General features: G+C 46.8%; 1 protein-coding gene across 3 annotated transcripts in view; it reads left to right on the forward strand.

Moving 5' to 3' along the window:
- The first annotated feature begins 7,530 nt into the window (after positions 1-7,530).
- Positions 7,531-15,554, forward strand: part of LAMP2 (lysosomal associated membrane protein 2) — an 82,187-nt gene continuing 74,163 nt past the window's right edge. For 2 of the 3 annotated variants that reach the window (XM_063937226.1, XM_063937228.1), the window contains exon 1: positions 7,531-7,677. In XM_063937226.1, the coding sequence (XP_063793296.1) occupies positions 7,632-7,677 (46 nt within the window). In that variant the 5' untranslated portion in view covers positions 7,531-7,631. The remainder of the gene's footprint in view (positions 7,678-15,554) is intronic. The other variant, XM_063937227.1, reaches the window with a different exon arrangement.

The following is a 15,554-nucleotide window of genomic DNA, read 5'->3' on the forward strand; positions in this document are numbered from 1 at the left end:
TGCATCATTAAACATCTATTCAACACAAACAAACAAATATTAAACAATTCCATTCACAAAAAGGAGTAATTAAATGAATATGTACATTGCCTATAGTTACTACTCTAATTAGCCCATAACCAGAGGTGGTCTGCTGCCCAGCCTTCTATTAGCCATTTGAACAAAACACCTGGTTACCATGACAACAAAATGCACAGAGATGCCACAGTATCTGGCAGAGTGATGTAACCACAGGACCCAACCTACCTAGGACACTTTTATACATTTAGCACAAAATTTCTATATTGTTTTTTAGGGCACTGGTTCTCAAACTGTGTGCAGTGGCACCCTGGGGTGCCTCAGGACACTTGCAGGGGTGCCCTGGATTGGTGGTCCTGGATAGGGATGGTCATCAACCGTCGATGATTTGAACTCATCAATGGTCTATGACCAACGTCAAATACTTTTACCATCGATGGGGGAGAACCAGATGGTTTCCCACCATCGATGGTTTAGTGCTACCGAGTTTTTTTCTTTTTCCCTCCTCCAAGTGTCAGGGCACGGCGCTTAGCCCTGCTCATGACACCCATGAAGCCCCACCGCAGACTCTGATTGGCCCGCAGTTCATGTTACATTAATGCAGGAGTGACCATTGATGGGTAAAACCATCTATGGTTCCCTTACAGCAGGGGTGTGGAACCTTTGGCCCTCCAGCTGTTGTTGAACTACACATACCAGCATGCCTTGCTACAGTTTTGCTATTTTGCCATGCTACAACTGTTGCAGGGCATGCTGGGAAGTGTAGTTCAACAGCAGCTGGAGGGCTGAAGGTTCCCCATCCCTGCCTTACAGATTGTTTTACACCATCGAGGTTATACATCAGTGGTAACCAATCATAAAATGGTAATCGATCATAAAACATGTGGACAAACAAAAGCATATCTTGTCCCTCACGATTGAACCACACGATTGAACCTAAGGATGACATATAAACACACTTTACTTAATTTAATATTTCTTTATAAATTTCTCAGTAAGACATTTTTGGTCTAGGGGTTCCGTGAAAAAAAATTCTAATGCTCTAGGGCGCCGTGATTCAAAATAGTTTGGGAAACACAGTTTTAGGTAAATACAAATTAGTTGCAAGACACCAGCGAACATCAATAAACACGTGTAAACAGAGAGTCCAATGTGGACAGCAGTACATAGAGGTGTATCATATCAAGCATAATTTACGCATCTATTCAACACATAACCACAACTAAAAATTCAATAAACAAAAAGGGGCAACCCCCACTAAAAAAATACGATTTTAAACCTACCGGTAAATCTATTTCTCCTAGTCCGTAGAGGATGCTGGGGACTCCGTAAGGACCATGGGGTATAGACGAGCTCCGCAGGAGATAGGGCACCTAAAAAGAACTTTGACTATGGGTTTGCACTGGATCTTCCCTCTATGCCCCTCCTCCAGACCTCAGTTAGAGAACTGTGCCCAGAGGAGATGGACAATACAAGGCAGGATTTGGCAATCCAAGGGCAAGATTCATACCAGCCCACACCAATCATACCATGTAACCTGGAACATACATAACCAGTTAACAGTATGAACAAAAAACAACAGTAACGGTCCAAGACCGATGTCAACTGTAACATAACCCTTATGTAAGCAACAACTATATACAAGTCTTGCAGAGTTTCCGCACTGGGACGGGCGCCCAGCATCCTCTACGGACTAGGAGAAATAGATTTACCGGTAGGTTTAAAATCTTATTTTCTCTTACGTCCTAGGGGATGCTGGGGACTCCGTATATACCATGGGGTTTATACCAAAGCATCCAATCGGGCGGGAGAGTGCGGACGACTCTGCAGCACCGACTGAGCAAACGCTAGGTCCTCATCAGCTAGGGTATCAAACTTGTAGAATTTAGCAAAAGTGTTTGACCCCGACCACGTCGCCGCTCGGCAAAGTTGTAAAGCCGAGACGCCTCGGGCAGCCGCCCAAGAAGAGCCCACCTTCCTAGTGGAATGGGCCTTAACCGAATTTGGTACCGGCGGCAATCCAGCCGTAGAGTGAGCCTGCTGAATCGTATTACAGATCCAGCGAGCAATAGTCTGCTTTGAAGCAGGAGCGCCAATCTTATTGGCCGCATACAGGACAAACAGAGCCTCTGTTTTCCTAATTCTAGCCGTCCTGGCTACATAAATTTTTAAGGCCCTGACTACGTCCAGGGATCTGGAATCCTCCAGGTCACCGGTAGCCACAGGCACCACTATAGGTTGATTCATATGGAACGACGAAACCACTTTAGGCAAAAATTGCGGACGTGTCCTTAATTCAGCTCGATCCACATGAAAAATCAAGTAGGGGCTCTTGTGTGATAGAGCCGCCAATTCTGACACTCGCCTTGCTGATGCTAAGGCCAACAACATGACCACCTTCCAGGTAAGAAATTTCAACTCAACCTTGTTAAGTGGTTCAAACCAGTGTGATTTTAGGAACTGCAACACCACGTTCAGGTCCCATGGTGCCACTGGAGGCACAAAAGGGGGCTGGATGTGCAGCACTCCCTTTACAAACGTCTGGACTTCTAGAAGAGAAGCCAATTCCTTCTGAAAGAAAATCGAGAGGGCCGAAATCTGTACCTTAACCGAGCCTAATTTCAGGCCCATATCCACTCCTGTCTGTAGGAAGTGGAGAAGACGACCCAAATGAAAATCTTCCGTAGGTGCATTCTTGGTCTCACACCAAGACACATACTTTCGCCAGATACGGTGATAATGTTTGATCGTCACCTCCTTCCTAGCCTTTATTAAAGTAGGGATGACCTCTTCCGGAATCCCCTTTTCTGCTAGGATTCGGCGTTCAACCGCCATGCCGTCAAACGTAACCGCGGTAAGTCTTGAAATACACAGGGCCCCTGCTGCAACAGGTCTTCCCTCAGAGGAAGAGGCCAGGGGTCTCCTGTGAGCATCTCTTGTAGTTCCGAGTACCAAGCCCTTCGAGGCCAGTCTGGGACAACGAGTATCGTCTGTACTCTTCTTCGTCTTATGATCCTCAACACTTTCGTGATGAGAGGAAGAGGAGGGAACACGTAGACCGATTCGAACACCCACGGTGTTACCAGTGCGTCTACTGCTACTGCCTGAGGGTCCCGAGACCTGGCTCAATACCTCCGAAGTTTTTTGTTGAGGCGTGACGCCATCGTCTATTTGAGGAGTTCCCCAAAGACGTGTTACGTCTGCAAAGACTTCTTGATGAAGTCCCCACTCTCCTGGATGGAGATCGTGTCTGCTGAGGAAGTCTGCTTCCCAGTTGTCCACTCCCGGAATGAAGACAGCCGACAGAGCGCTTACATGATTTTCCGCCCAGCGAAGGATCCTTATGGCTTCCGCCATCGCGACTCTGCTTCTTGTCCCGCCTTGGCGGTTCACATGAGCCACTGCTGTGACAGTGTCTGATTGAATCAGAACCGGAAGGTTTCGTAGAAAACTCTCCGCTTGTCGAAGGCCGTTGTAAATGGCCCTGAGTTCCAACACATTGATGTGTAGACAGGACTCCTGGTCTGACCAAAGACCCTGAAAAGTCTTTCCCTGTGTGACCGCTCCCCATCCTCGGAGGCTCGCGGCCGTGGTAACCAGGATCCAGTCCTGAATCCCGAACCGGCGACCCTCCAGCAGGTGAGCACTTTGCAACCACCACAGGAGGGACACTATGGTTCCTGGGGATAGAGTTATTTTCCGATGTAAATGCAGATGGGACCCGGACCACTTGTCCAGAAGGTCCTATTGAAAAGTCCTTGCATGGAACCTTCCGAAGGGAATGGCCTCGTAGGCCGCCACCATTTTCCCCAGAACTCGAGTGCATTGGTGAACTGACACCCTTTTCGGTTTTAGCAGGTCTCTGACCATGTTCTGGATGTCTTGGGCTTTCTCTATTGGAAGGAAGACCTTCATTTGTTCCGTATCCAGTATCATACCTAGGAACGGTAGTCGAGTTGTCGGAATCAACTGTGACTTCGGTAGATTTAGAATCCAACCGTGTTGCTGGAGCACTCTCAGAGAGAGCGCCACACTGCTCAGCAATTTCTCTCTTGATCTCGCTTTTATCAGGAGATCGTCCAAGTATGGGATAATCGTGACTCCATGCTTGCGCAGGACCACCATCATTTCCGCCATTATCTTGGTGAAAATCCTCGGGGCCGTGGAAAGTCCAAACGGCAACGTCTGAAATTGGTAATGACAATCCTGTACAGCGAATCTCAGGTATTCCTGATGGGGGGCATATATGGGCACATGAAGGTACGCATCCTTTATGTCCAGAGACACCATAAACTCCCCCTCCTCCATGTTGGCTATTATTGCTCTGAGAGATTCCATTTTGAATTTGAATCTTTTTATGTACAGGTTTAGGGATTTCAGATTCAAAATCGGTCTGACCGTACCGTCCGGTTTCGGGACCACAAATAGGGTTGAATAGTAACCTCTTCCCTGCTGGTGCAGGGGAACCTTGATTATCACTTGCTGTATACACAGCGTTTGAATTGCAGCTAACACTACATCCCTTTCCGATGTGGAAGCTGGTAGGATCGATTTGAAAAATCGGCGCGGGGGCACCTCCTCGAATTCAATTTGTAACGCTGGGAAACTATTTCCAACACCCAGGGATTCAGGTCCGAACTGACCCAGACCTGACTGAAAAATCGAAGACGTGCCCCCACCGGTGCGGACTCCCTCAGGGGAGTCCCAGCGTCATGCTGTGGGTTTTGGAGCAGCCGGGGAGGACTTTTGTTCCTGGGCACCTGCCGAAGCAGGTGCTCTCTTGCCTCTGCCCTTACCTCTGGCGAGGAAAGAGGATCCCCGACCTCTTTTGGACTTGTGCGACCGAAAGGACTGCATCTGAAAGGGTGTTGCTTTCTTTTGCTGTTGGGGAATATATGGTAAAAAATTTGATTTACCTGCTGTAGCTGTGGAAACCAGGTCCGTCAGCCCATCCCCAAACAATACATCACCCCTATAGGGTAGTACTTCAATATGTTTTTTTGGAATCCGCATCACCCGTCCATTGGCGAGTCCATAAGGATCTTCTCGCTGAGATAGACATGGCATTGGCCCTAGAAGCTAGCAATCCAATGTCCCTTTGAGCATCCCTCATAAATAAGATTGCGTCTTTTATATGGGCTAGAGTTAGGAATATAGTATCCTTATCCATAGTATCAAATTGATCTGTCAGCTCATCTGTCCAAGCTGCAATTGCGCTACACACCCATGCCGACGCAATCGTCGGTCTTAACACAGCACCCGTATGAGAATAAATACCCTTTAAGTTAGTTTCTTGCCTGCGATCTGCAGGGTCCTTAAGGGCCGCTGTGTCAGGAGACGGTAGCGCCACTTTCTTGGACAAGCGCGTCAGGGCCTTGTCCACAGTGGGGGGTGATTCCCAAATCTCCCTGTCCTGCTTAGGGAAAGGGTATGCCATAAAAATTATTTTGGGGATCTGCGGTCTCTTATCCGGAGTCTCCCAAGCTTTTCCAAAGAACTCATTTAATTCATGAGATGTGGGAAAATTAATAATCTGTTTCTTTTCCTTAAACATGTGTACCCTTGTGTCGGGGACCGAGGGTTCATCCACAATATGCAACACATCCCTTATTGCCACAATCATACACTGAATGGTTTTAGTCATCCTAGGGTGCAATTTTACTTAGTCATAGTCGACACTGGAATCAGAATCCGTGTCGGTAGTAGTGTCTTGTGTTAAGGGACGCTTTTGAGACCCCGACGGGCCCTGTGAGTCGGTCCAATCTGAGGATTGACCGCCTGATGTCCCCCCTAAACCAGCCTTATCAAGCCTTTTATGTAAAGATGCCACACTTGCATGCAACGTATGCCACATGTCCATTCAATCTGGAGTCGGCACAACCGACGGGGACACACCACTCATTTGCTCCACCTCCTCCTTGGAGAAGCCTTCCGCCTCAGACATGTCGACACACATGTACCGACACACCACACACACAGGGATTTACCTATAAGGGGACAAAACCCCAACCAGGCCCTTAGGAGAGACAGAGAGATAGAGTATGCCAGCACACACCCAGCGCTTAAAAACACTGGAATATATGACCAGATAGCGCTGTTATATGTATATAATTGTAATCTCCACTCACTGCGTCGCCAAAGTGCCCCCCTCCTCTTTTTTTCAGCCTGTGAAGCTCAGCAGGGGAGAGAACAGGGAGCCAGCGTTTCCTCATGCAGTCTCTGTAGAGAAAATGGCGCTGGTTAGTGCTGAGGATCAAGCCCGCCCACCCGACGGCGGGCTTCGGTCCCATCAACTTTCTATAGAAAAATGGCGGGGGTTACCGGATTTACTGTGCCACATCCTAATCCATGCTTATCAATGCCAAATATGAGGAATATTGCTGCCCAGGGCGCCCCCCCCTGCGCCCTGCACCCTTCAGTGCCTGCTTGTGTGTGTGTGTGTGACTGGGAGCAATGGCGCGCAGCTTACCTCATGAAGATCTGATGTCTTCTGCCGCCTGATGTCTTCTTTGCCTTCTCATACTCACCCGGCTTCTATCTTCGGCATCTGTGAGGAGGACGGCGGCGCGGCTCCGGGACGAACCCCAGGTGAGACCTGTGTTCCGACTCCCTCTGGAGCTAATGGTGTCCAGTAGCCTTAGAAGCAGTGCCCAACTTGACAAGCCAGCTCTGCTTCTCTCTCCTCGGTCCCATGATGCAGGGAGCCTGTTTCCAACAGGACTCCTTGAAAATAAAAAACCCAACAAAATTATTTTTCCACAGAAAACTCTGGAGAGCTCTCTGCAGTGCACCCATTATCCTCTGGGCACAAGATCTAACTGAGGTCTGGAGCAGGGGCATAGAGGGAGGAGCCAGTGCACACCCATAGTCAAAGTTCTTTTTAGGTGCCCTATCTCCTGCGGAGCCCGTCTATGCCCCAATGGTCCTTACGGAGTCCCCAGCATCCTCTAGGACGTAAGAGAAAAGAGTGAGTAATTAGGACCATTAGGGGAGGATGAAGTCGGCGTCTAGCAGGTATTTATTGGGATAAAGTTAATGGTGCAGAATTCTGCAGATGGAGATGTGGGAGAGAGGAGGGACAAAGGGTAGAAGGGGAAAGGAGAAGGAGTCACCAGAGAGTGTCATTTTACATTCTCAGGTAGTTTGCTATTGTGTTACATAATGAAATGTACTCCTGGACCTCTCATCACAAGTTCATTTGACTCAGCATATATGGTACATTACGATATCTTTCGTTTGGCGTTTGCCTCCGGCACAAAAAAAACTGCCCGTCCACCCATCCTTGTAACCAAACTTCCCCCACCCCAAAATAAACCCGAAACTGCTCCGTAGCTTCCAGACTTAACTTTTGTGGAGAGAATCTTGCGGGTAACTTTGTATGCAATATAAGGTTCTGAGAGAATACTTGTAAAAAAAAACTTCTCCCTACCGAGTCTGTTAGTACTATTAGTAGTGTAGTGAACCATAAGAACAATGGAGATGGCAGAGCGGTAGGCGCGGTCGAGCGCTGTCATGTGACTGTGCTGTGTGTTGCAGTCAGGCAGTTAGTGTGACAGTAGCGGGGTGTCTGAGGTGTTCGGTGTTGCTCCAGCTGCTGTTGGGTTAGGCCAGTGATGGATCGCTCTCTGTACCGTGTGACGCTTTGCCTGCTCGGACTGGGTGAGTAGGATAGGACGTGGGGGAGATAGAGAGGATAGGCCTGATCATTCATAATGCGGGGCAGGATAGGCCCGGGCCCCAGCGCAGACATGGTGGTGGGAGCTCTGTATGGGGAAGGGGATTGCACAGCTGAGGTGCTGCCTGGAAGCGTTTGAGTGAGCTCGCAGGCCATCCGATCGCAGGAAGTCGCTGGTCAGTCCGATTGTGAGTAGCGGTCCTGCTGCAGGTAAACTAAGCAGATGGGCAAGTGATCTCCTGCTGATGGCCGGACTTGAAGTCTGGGGAGGATTAGTGCACCAGTCTATTCAGATATGGTGCAAGATCCATAAACAGGTGTTTACTTGTAACAGGACGGAAAGGCCGGTACACACCAATATTTTTAAAAGTGAAAACAAACCATATATATATATATATATATATATATATATATATATATATATATATATATATATATATAATTAGAATCCTGCATCATACCAAAACAAATCAGTTGCAGTGGTCTTTGGACACCTGTGGTAACCTGCTACTGATGTGTCAAAACCTTAGATAATGGCATGTATCTGCTGAAGTCAGGTGGTTTCCCCCTTTCAGTGCTGTATAATCATGCACCTGTCTTATAGATTGCGCAACTAAAACTGTGGTGCACTATAATGTGCTGCTGAGTGATGAAGTAATTGGTGGAGCAGTATCTTATCCATTGGTTTGATGTTACTGCACCGAGTAATTGCTCCAACACTTCCTGTTCTACCCTTTGGCCCTTGTAGGACCTGCATTTTGGACCTGACCATGGACACATATTGTAGAGTTTTGAGATTAGCAGATTTTTTGAGGCCCCTCTCATCTCTGGGAGTCTCCATGCGAATGTTTTATTTATTTGTTTTACCCCATGGGTGGTAGCCCTCCTTGGGCCACTTATACAGAATCTTGCTTCTGGGCCCAGAAATGCTTAGTTATGCTCCAGAAGTTACTAATAACCCTTAAATTATATTTTTTAAAGTTTGAAAAGTCTCATGAGCTTTTTGGAGAGGAACATATTTCCAATAATGGGTTGATTGTGAAAGGAGTTATTTTCCTACATTAAATATTGTTATTCCTGTCATTAGCTCCAGTGAAGGTCACGGAAGCCTTCTTCTCAGCCTCTCACAGCTGGACTTATCACAATGAAAATAGCTGCACTCTGCTTCACAGCAATAATAAATACAGTGAAGTAGCTGAAGTTATAGCAAGATATGGGAACTTCTGCAAATTCTATCAGTAGCTTATTTGTGAAGGCATCTTGTGCTGTAAGTGTAGAGGTCTTTTAAACAACAAGGGGTCTGATTCATATTTCTATGCAAGCCAATATTTAGAGTTGAGCGATCATCAGCCAGTTGTGCATGTGCCACCATTTGGCTGCAAAAATGCAAGCGTATTGGTACCATTTTCAGGGCATGTATTTGTTTACAACTGGGAGCCCGTAAGCTCAAAGTATGGTGCCAGCATATCAATTCCTACATCCATTCTGCACATCCATAAGGTTACTCAGAGAATTGAAGGCTCTGTGACCGCTGCTTGCATATTTTGTGCACAGTTGCGTAATGTGGTGACTGTACTGCAGCACCACCTCTGGGGCCGTCACTGCTTGCTTGGACCTGTGAAGCTGCTGATGGGCGTCTCAGTAGAAATCCAGGAGTTTTTTTTAATTTGTGTAGTTTCTTCTCATCTTCCATGAGACAGCGCGTTTTCTAGTGGGATGGTGTGTGCTACCCTCCTTGCATCACAAGGCTAGAGCCACTGTGTGCAATATGTGACATTCTTGCTGCTGGACTAAGACAGAACACAAGTAGATAGACATTCTGTTGCTGGATGCTATTACAGATCTACATACAGTGCATCCGGAAAGTATTCACAGTGTTTCACTCTTTCCACATTCTGTTATGTTACAGCCTTATTCCAAAGTGGAATAAATTCATTTTTTCCTCAAAATTCTACTCACAATGCCCCATAATGATTACGTGAAAAAAGTTTTTTTTTTTTTTTTTTTTTTAGATTTATTGCAAATTTGTTAAAAATAAAAAAAAATTAAAAATCCACATGTACATGAGTATTCACAGCCTTTGCCATGAAGCTCAAAATTCTGTTTCCACTGATCATCCTTGAGATGTTCCTACAGCTTAATTGGAGTCCACCTGTCATAAATTCAGTTGATTGGACATGATTTGGAAAAGCACACACCTGTCTGTATAAGGTCTTACACTTGACAGTGCATGTCTGAGCACAAACCAAGCATGAAGTCAAAGGAATTGTCTGTAGATCTCCGAGACAGGATTGTCTCGAGGCACAAATCTGGGGAAGGGTACAGGAAAATATCTGCTGCCTTGAAGGTCCCAGTGAGCACAATGGCCTCCATCATCCGTAAATGGAAGAAGTTCGGAACCACAAGGACTCTTCCTAGAGCTGGCCGGCTGTCTAAACTGAGCGATCGGGGGAGAAGAGCTCTAGTCAGGGAGGTGACCAGGAACCCGATGGTCACTCTGTCAGAGCTCTGAGCTACAGCATTCCTCTGTGGAGAGAGGAGAACCTTCCAGAAGGACAACCATCTCTTCAGCAATCCACCAATCAGGCCTGTATGGTAGAGTGGCCAGATGGAAGCCACTCCTTAGTAAAAAGCACATAACAGCCCGTCTGGAGTTTGCACCTGAAAGACTCTCGGACCATGAGAAACAAAATTCTCTGGTCTGATGAAACAAAGATTGAACTCTTTGGCATGAATGCCAGGCGTAATGTTTTGAAGAAACCAGGCACCGCTCATCGCCAGGCCAATACCATCCCTACAGTGAAGCATGGTGGTGTCGGCATCATGCTGTGGGGATGTTTTTCAGCGGCAGAAACTGGGAGACTAGTCGGGATAGAGAGAAACTGGAAGACTAGTTGGGATAGAGCAGCAATGTACAGAGACATCCTGGATGAAAACCTGCTCCAGAATGCTCTTGACCTCACACTGGGGTGACTGTTCATCTTTCAGCAGGACAACGACCCTAAGCACACAGTCAAGATATCAACGGAGTGGTTTCAGGACAACTCTGTGAATGTCCTTGAGTGGCCCAGCCAGGGGCCAGACTTGAATCCGATTGAACATCTCTGGAGAGATCTGAAAATGGTTGGGCACCGACGCTTCCCGTTCAACCCGATGGAGCTTGAGAGGTGCTGCAAAGGGGAAAAGGTGAAACTGGCCAAAGATAGGTGTGCCAAGCTTGTGGCATCATATTTAAAAAGACTTGAGGCTGTAATTGCTGCCAAAGGTGCATCAACAAAGTATTGAGCAAAGACTGTGAATACTTAGTGAAGCACTGTACCTTAACAAATTACTGTGCAGTGTAACATGAAGTTGGTCAGGGACCACATGTTCTTTATTATTACAGCAAAACATGGTCGGCTATTTCTTATTGCAATATTATCATAGGTCTATTCTTCTGCTTGTAATATGTAAGATTATAGGCTTGCACTGCTTTCAGGCTTCTATTAACATTCATAAAATGCAATATTAGGTACAGTAAAATGGACATGTTTAATTTACAATAATCTGAAATATTTACTATTATAAGATCCTGATAAGTTTCTTTTTCCTTTTTTTTTTTTTAAGTAAAGCGCTAGTATAGAACAGGTGAAGCCAATATAAATATATAAATTATATAATTATATGTGTGTGTTATGCCCCTCCCGCCCCCAGCCAAGTGACACACCTTTCTCGTGGGGCCGGCGGTGCGGCTTGCTTTGGGATGCGGCCAGGCAGAACATTGGGTGGCTGGCATTGGCTGTGCAGCGTGACCTCTGACATCACGTCACACTGCGCACAGCTTGGGGCAGGGGGTGCCGGGCAACATCTGAGCCATCTGCTGCAGGTGCTCAGTGTTAAAATTGCACATGCGTAGACTAATCTCGGGATTGGAAGACCAGTCCCGGGATTCAAATCTCTGGCAATCCAAAAACCCGGGATTCTGCTGATCCCGTTCCCGGGATTGGCCTCCCTTTGTAGCACGCGTAGACTAATTAGTGGTAAAAAAAAAACCCAATACATAACCTTCCCCCGCCGGCAATCTAAACACCGGGATCCTGTCGGTAACCCAACCGCCGGTCACCCATAGCCAACCCAAAGAAAGGGGAAAGAACACGGGCACAGGGAAAATAATAATAATAATTTATTATTATTATTATCCTTTATTTATATGGCGCCACAAGGGTTCCGCAGCGCCCAATTACAGTGTACATATGCACATAATCAAAACAGGAAAACAGTGACTTACAGTTGAAGACAATTTAGGACAAGTACAGGGTAACTAAGCATAACTACACCAGTAAATGACAGAGAGAAGTTCCAGGTGGCCAAAAAACTGCGTGATTTGGGCAGTTGAGGATTATTAAAGTAAGAAAAGGATAAGCACATGAGGGAAGAGGGCCCTACTTGTGAGAGCTTACATTCTAAGGGGAGGGGTAGACAGACAGGGGTGACACAGATGGGGTACATAGAGAGCGTGGAACAGAGGGTTAGGATGAGATTTGGCTGGGTTTGGTAAAGAAATGGGTCTTAAGAGCCCGTTTGAAGTTTTGTAGAGAGGTGGAGAGTCTGAGGGGGGAGAGGTAAAGAATTCCAGAGGAAGGGAGTAGCACGTGAAAAATCTTGGAGATAGGAGTGGGAGGAAGTAATCAGAAGACAGGAGAGCCGGCGTGCATTAGCAGAGCGAAGAGGACGGGTGGGAGAGTAAAGGGAGATAAGGTCAGAGATGTAAATGGGAGAGGAGTGGGTGAGTGCTTTGTAAGTGAGAGTGAGAAATTTGAATTGGATTCTGAAAGGGAAGGGAAGCCAGTGAAGGGCTTGTAGGAGAGGGGAGGTGGACGTAGTGCGTTTGGTGAGGAAGATAAGCCGGGCAGCAGCATCGAGGATAGATTGGAGTGTAGAGAGGTTATTGTCAGGGAGGCCAGTTAGGAGGAGATTACAGTAGTCCAGTCTGGAAATAATCAGTGAGTGAATAATTATCTTAGTGGCATCCTGGGTGAGAAAAGGTCTGATCCTGGAAATGGTTTTGAGATGAAAATGACAGGTTTGTGAGAGGTGCTGAATGTGTGGTTTGAAGGAGAGGGAGGAGTCAAGGATTACACCAAGACAGCGTACTTGGGGGCTAGAGGAGATAGTCGTGCCATCAACTGATAATGAAATTGTGGGAGGTGAGGTTGTGCGGGAGGGTGGGAAGATGATCAGCTCGGTCTTAGACATGTTGAGTTTAAGATAGCGCTGGAACATCCAGGAAGAGATAGCAGAAAGACAGTTAGAGGCACGAGTGAGGAGAGCCGTGGAGAGATCAGGGGAGGAGAGGTAGATTTGAGTGTCATCAGCATAGAGGTGATACTGGAAATTAAAAGAACTAATGAGTTCACCTAAAGAGGACGTATAGAGAGAGAAAAGGAGAGGACCAAGAACAGAACCTTGGGGGACACCAACAGTTAGTGGAAGTGGGGGCGAGGTAGCATCATGAGAGGAGACAGAGAAGGAACGATCAGAGAGGTAGGAGGACAGCCAGGAGAGGGCAGTATCGCGTAGACCAAGAGAGTGGAGGATTTGCAGAAGGAGAGGGTGGTCCACAGTGTCAAAAGCAGCAGAGAGGTCAAGAAGAATAAGCAGAGTAGTGGCCCTTAGATTTGGCGGCATGGAGGTCATTGCAGACTTTTGTGAGGGCAGTTTCAGTGGAGTGGAGAGAGCGGAAACCAGACTGGAATGGGTCAAGCAGTGAGTGAGAGGAAAGAAAGGCAGTGAGGCGATTATAGACAATACGCTCAAGAAGTTTGGAGGCAAAGGGGATGAGAGAGATGGGTCGATAGTTGGAGAGAGTGTTAGGATCAAGGGCAGGTCTTTTAAGAATAGGGGAGACAAGAACATGCTTGAAGGCAGAGGGGACCGTGCCTGATGAGAGGGAGAGATTTAGAAGGTGGGCAAGATGGGAACAGGCAGAAGGAGAGAGGTAGCGGAGGAGGTGGGAGGGGATAGGGTCGAGTGGGGAGGTTGTGGGGGAGGAGTGTATGAGGGCCATGACTTCCTCGCCAGATACATGGGAGAAAGATGTCAGAGTTGGTAAGAGGGTAGGGGAGGGGTGGCAAAGGATGGGTGGTGGTTGGTTGCTGGACTGGTGGGATGTGATGTCCTGACGTATGGAGTCAATCCTAATAATAATATTATTATTAGTTTAGAGTTTCTTATAGCACAGTATATTACATTGCCCTTTACAATTGGAACAAAAGTAATAAAACAAAACTGAGTAATAACAGACAGTAGATGTACGAAGGTCCTGCTTACAATCTATAGGGAAATAGGCATTGATACACAAGAAATAGATGCTACCTATTGCATAATGGTTATACCAGATTGAAATGGTTCTTAAAACCACTTAACTGACTATTTTTCCCTTCAAAAGCGTTAACAACATTGATTTTAAAATTTGAAATAAAGTTGAAAGTATTTTTTTAAACATTATATTATGCACATCTGCAGAACGGATCTCCTCGTAAAAAACGGGGGGACAGGGTGGGACGACGCAGTTGCATGAAATCTGAGCATGCCAGTTAAGTGGTTAATGGGCAGTATGATATGTGCGGTTATTTGGCAGATTCAGTTGATGTAGAGAAATTTGAAAAACTCAGCAGCGCGGGGTGTAGTTATTTCATTACAGGACTGAAAATGAGACGCAGTGGTTTCAGCTGGGAGAACTACATGTACCAGCCCTTTAGCCTACCAGCACCCCTGGAGCCTCCCAGCCGCTCCACGCCTCCCAGCAGCCCCCTCCCCAGTGTAAAAATGGAGGGGAGAGCACCGGATAGGTATTTTTTAAAAGCGTGCTAGTGACCATTTTTTTAAAAATTGGATACTGCTGGTATCAGGAGCGCGCATACCCATGGTAATCCAAAATGGAGAGCGAGTTATTCAAGGTTTTTTACCTTGATAGACTTCGTACCCAATTAAATTCCTCTCTATGGGGGTCATTCAGAGTTGATCGCTCGCTAGCAGTTTTTAGCAGCCGTGCAAACGCTATGCCGCCGCCCACCGGGGAGTATATTTTCGCTTTGCAGAAGTGCAAACACCTGTGCAGCAGAGCGCCTGCAAAAACATTTTGTGCAAAACAAGACCAGCCCTGTAGTTACTCTTCGTGTGCGTTGATTCTAACGTTGGAGGGTTGGCTTTTGACGTCACACACCCGCCCAGCCACGCCTGCGTTTTTCCTGGCACGCCTGCATTTTTCTAAGCACTCCCTGAAAACGGTCAGTTGACACCTAGAAACGCCTCTTTCCTGTCAATCTTCTTGAGGCCGCCAGTGTGAATGAAAACGTTGCTAGAATCTGTGCAAAACCACAAAAGCCTTTGTACCCGTACGTCACGTGAGCGCATTGCGGTGCATACGCATGCGCAGAAATGCCGATTTTTAGCCTGATCGCTGCAAACACTGGCAGCTAGCGATCAACTCGGAATGACCCCCTATGTGTAGACTGCATAGATGCAATGTAATTGGGTAGGACAGCTTATAGTATGAAGGTTATGTGAGCGGTTCTGGAATCTGATCAGCTTGTCTGAAGAGGTGCGTTTTTATGAGATCTTGTGCAGAGTGGAGATATCGGGTAGGGAGATATATTCAGATAAGCAAAGAGATGTATGTTGGTGCTGTTTGGTTAACAGAGGAACGGATTGTTGTGGTGAAAGTCTTTTTGGGAAGACCAGTAAGGAGACTTTTCAATAATCAGTGCAGGAGATAAGTGCTTGTATTAGTTTCTCTAACGTCCTAGTGGATGCTGGGGACTCCGTCAGGACCATGGGGATTAGCGGGCTCCGCAGGAGACAGGGCACATCTAAAAAAGCT

Source organism: Pseudophryne corroboree, chromosome 8 (assembly GCF_028390025.1).
Source record: "Pseudophryne corroboree isolate aPseCor3 chromosome 8, aPseCor3.hap2, whole genome shotgun sequence".
Lineage (NCBI taxonomy): Eukaryota > Metazoa > Chordata > Amphibia > Anura > Myobatrachidae > Pseudophryne > Pseudophryne corroboree.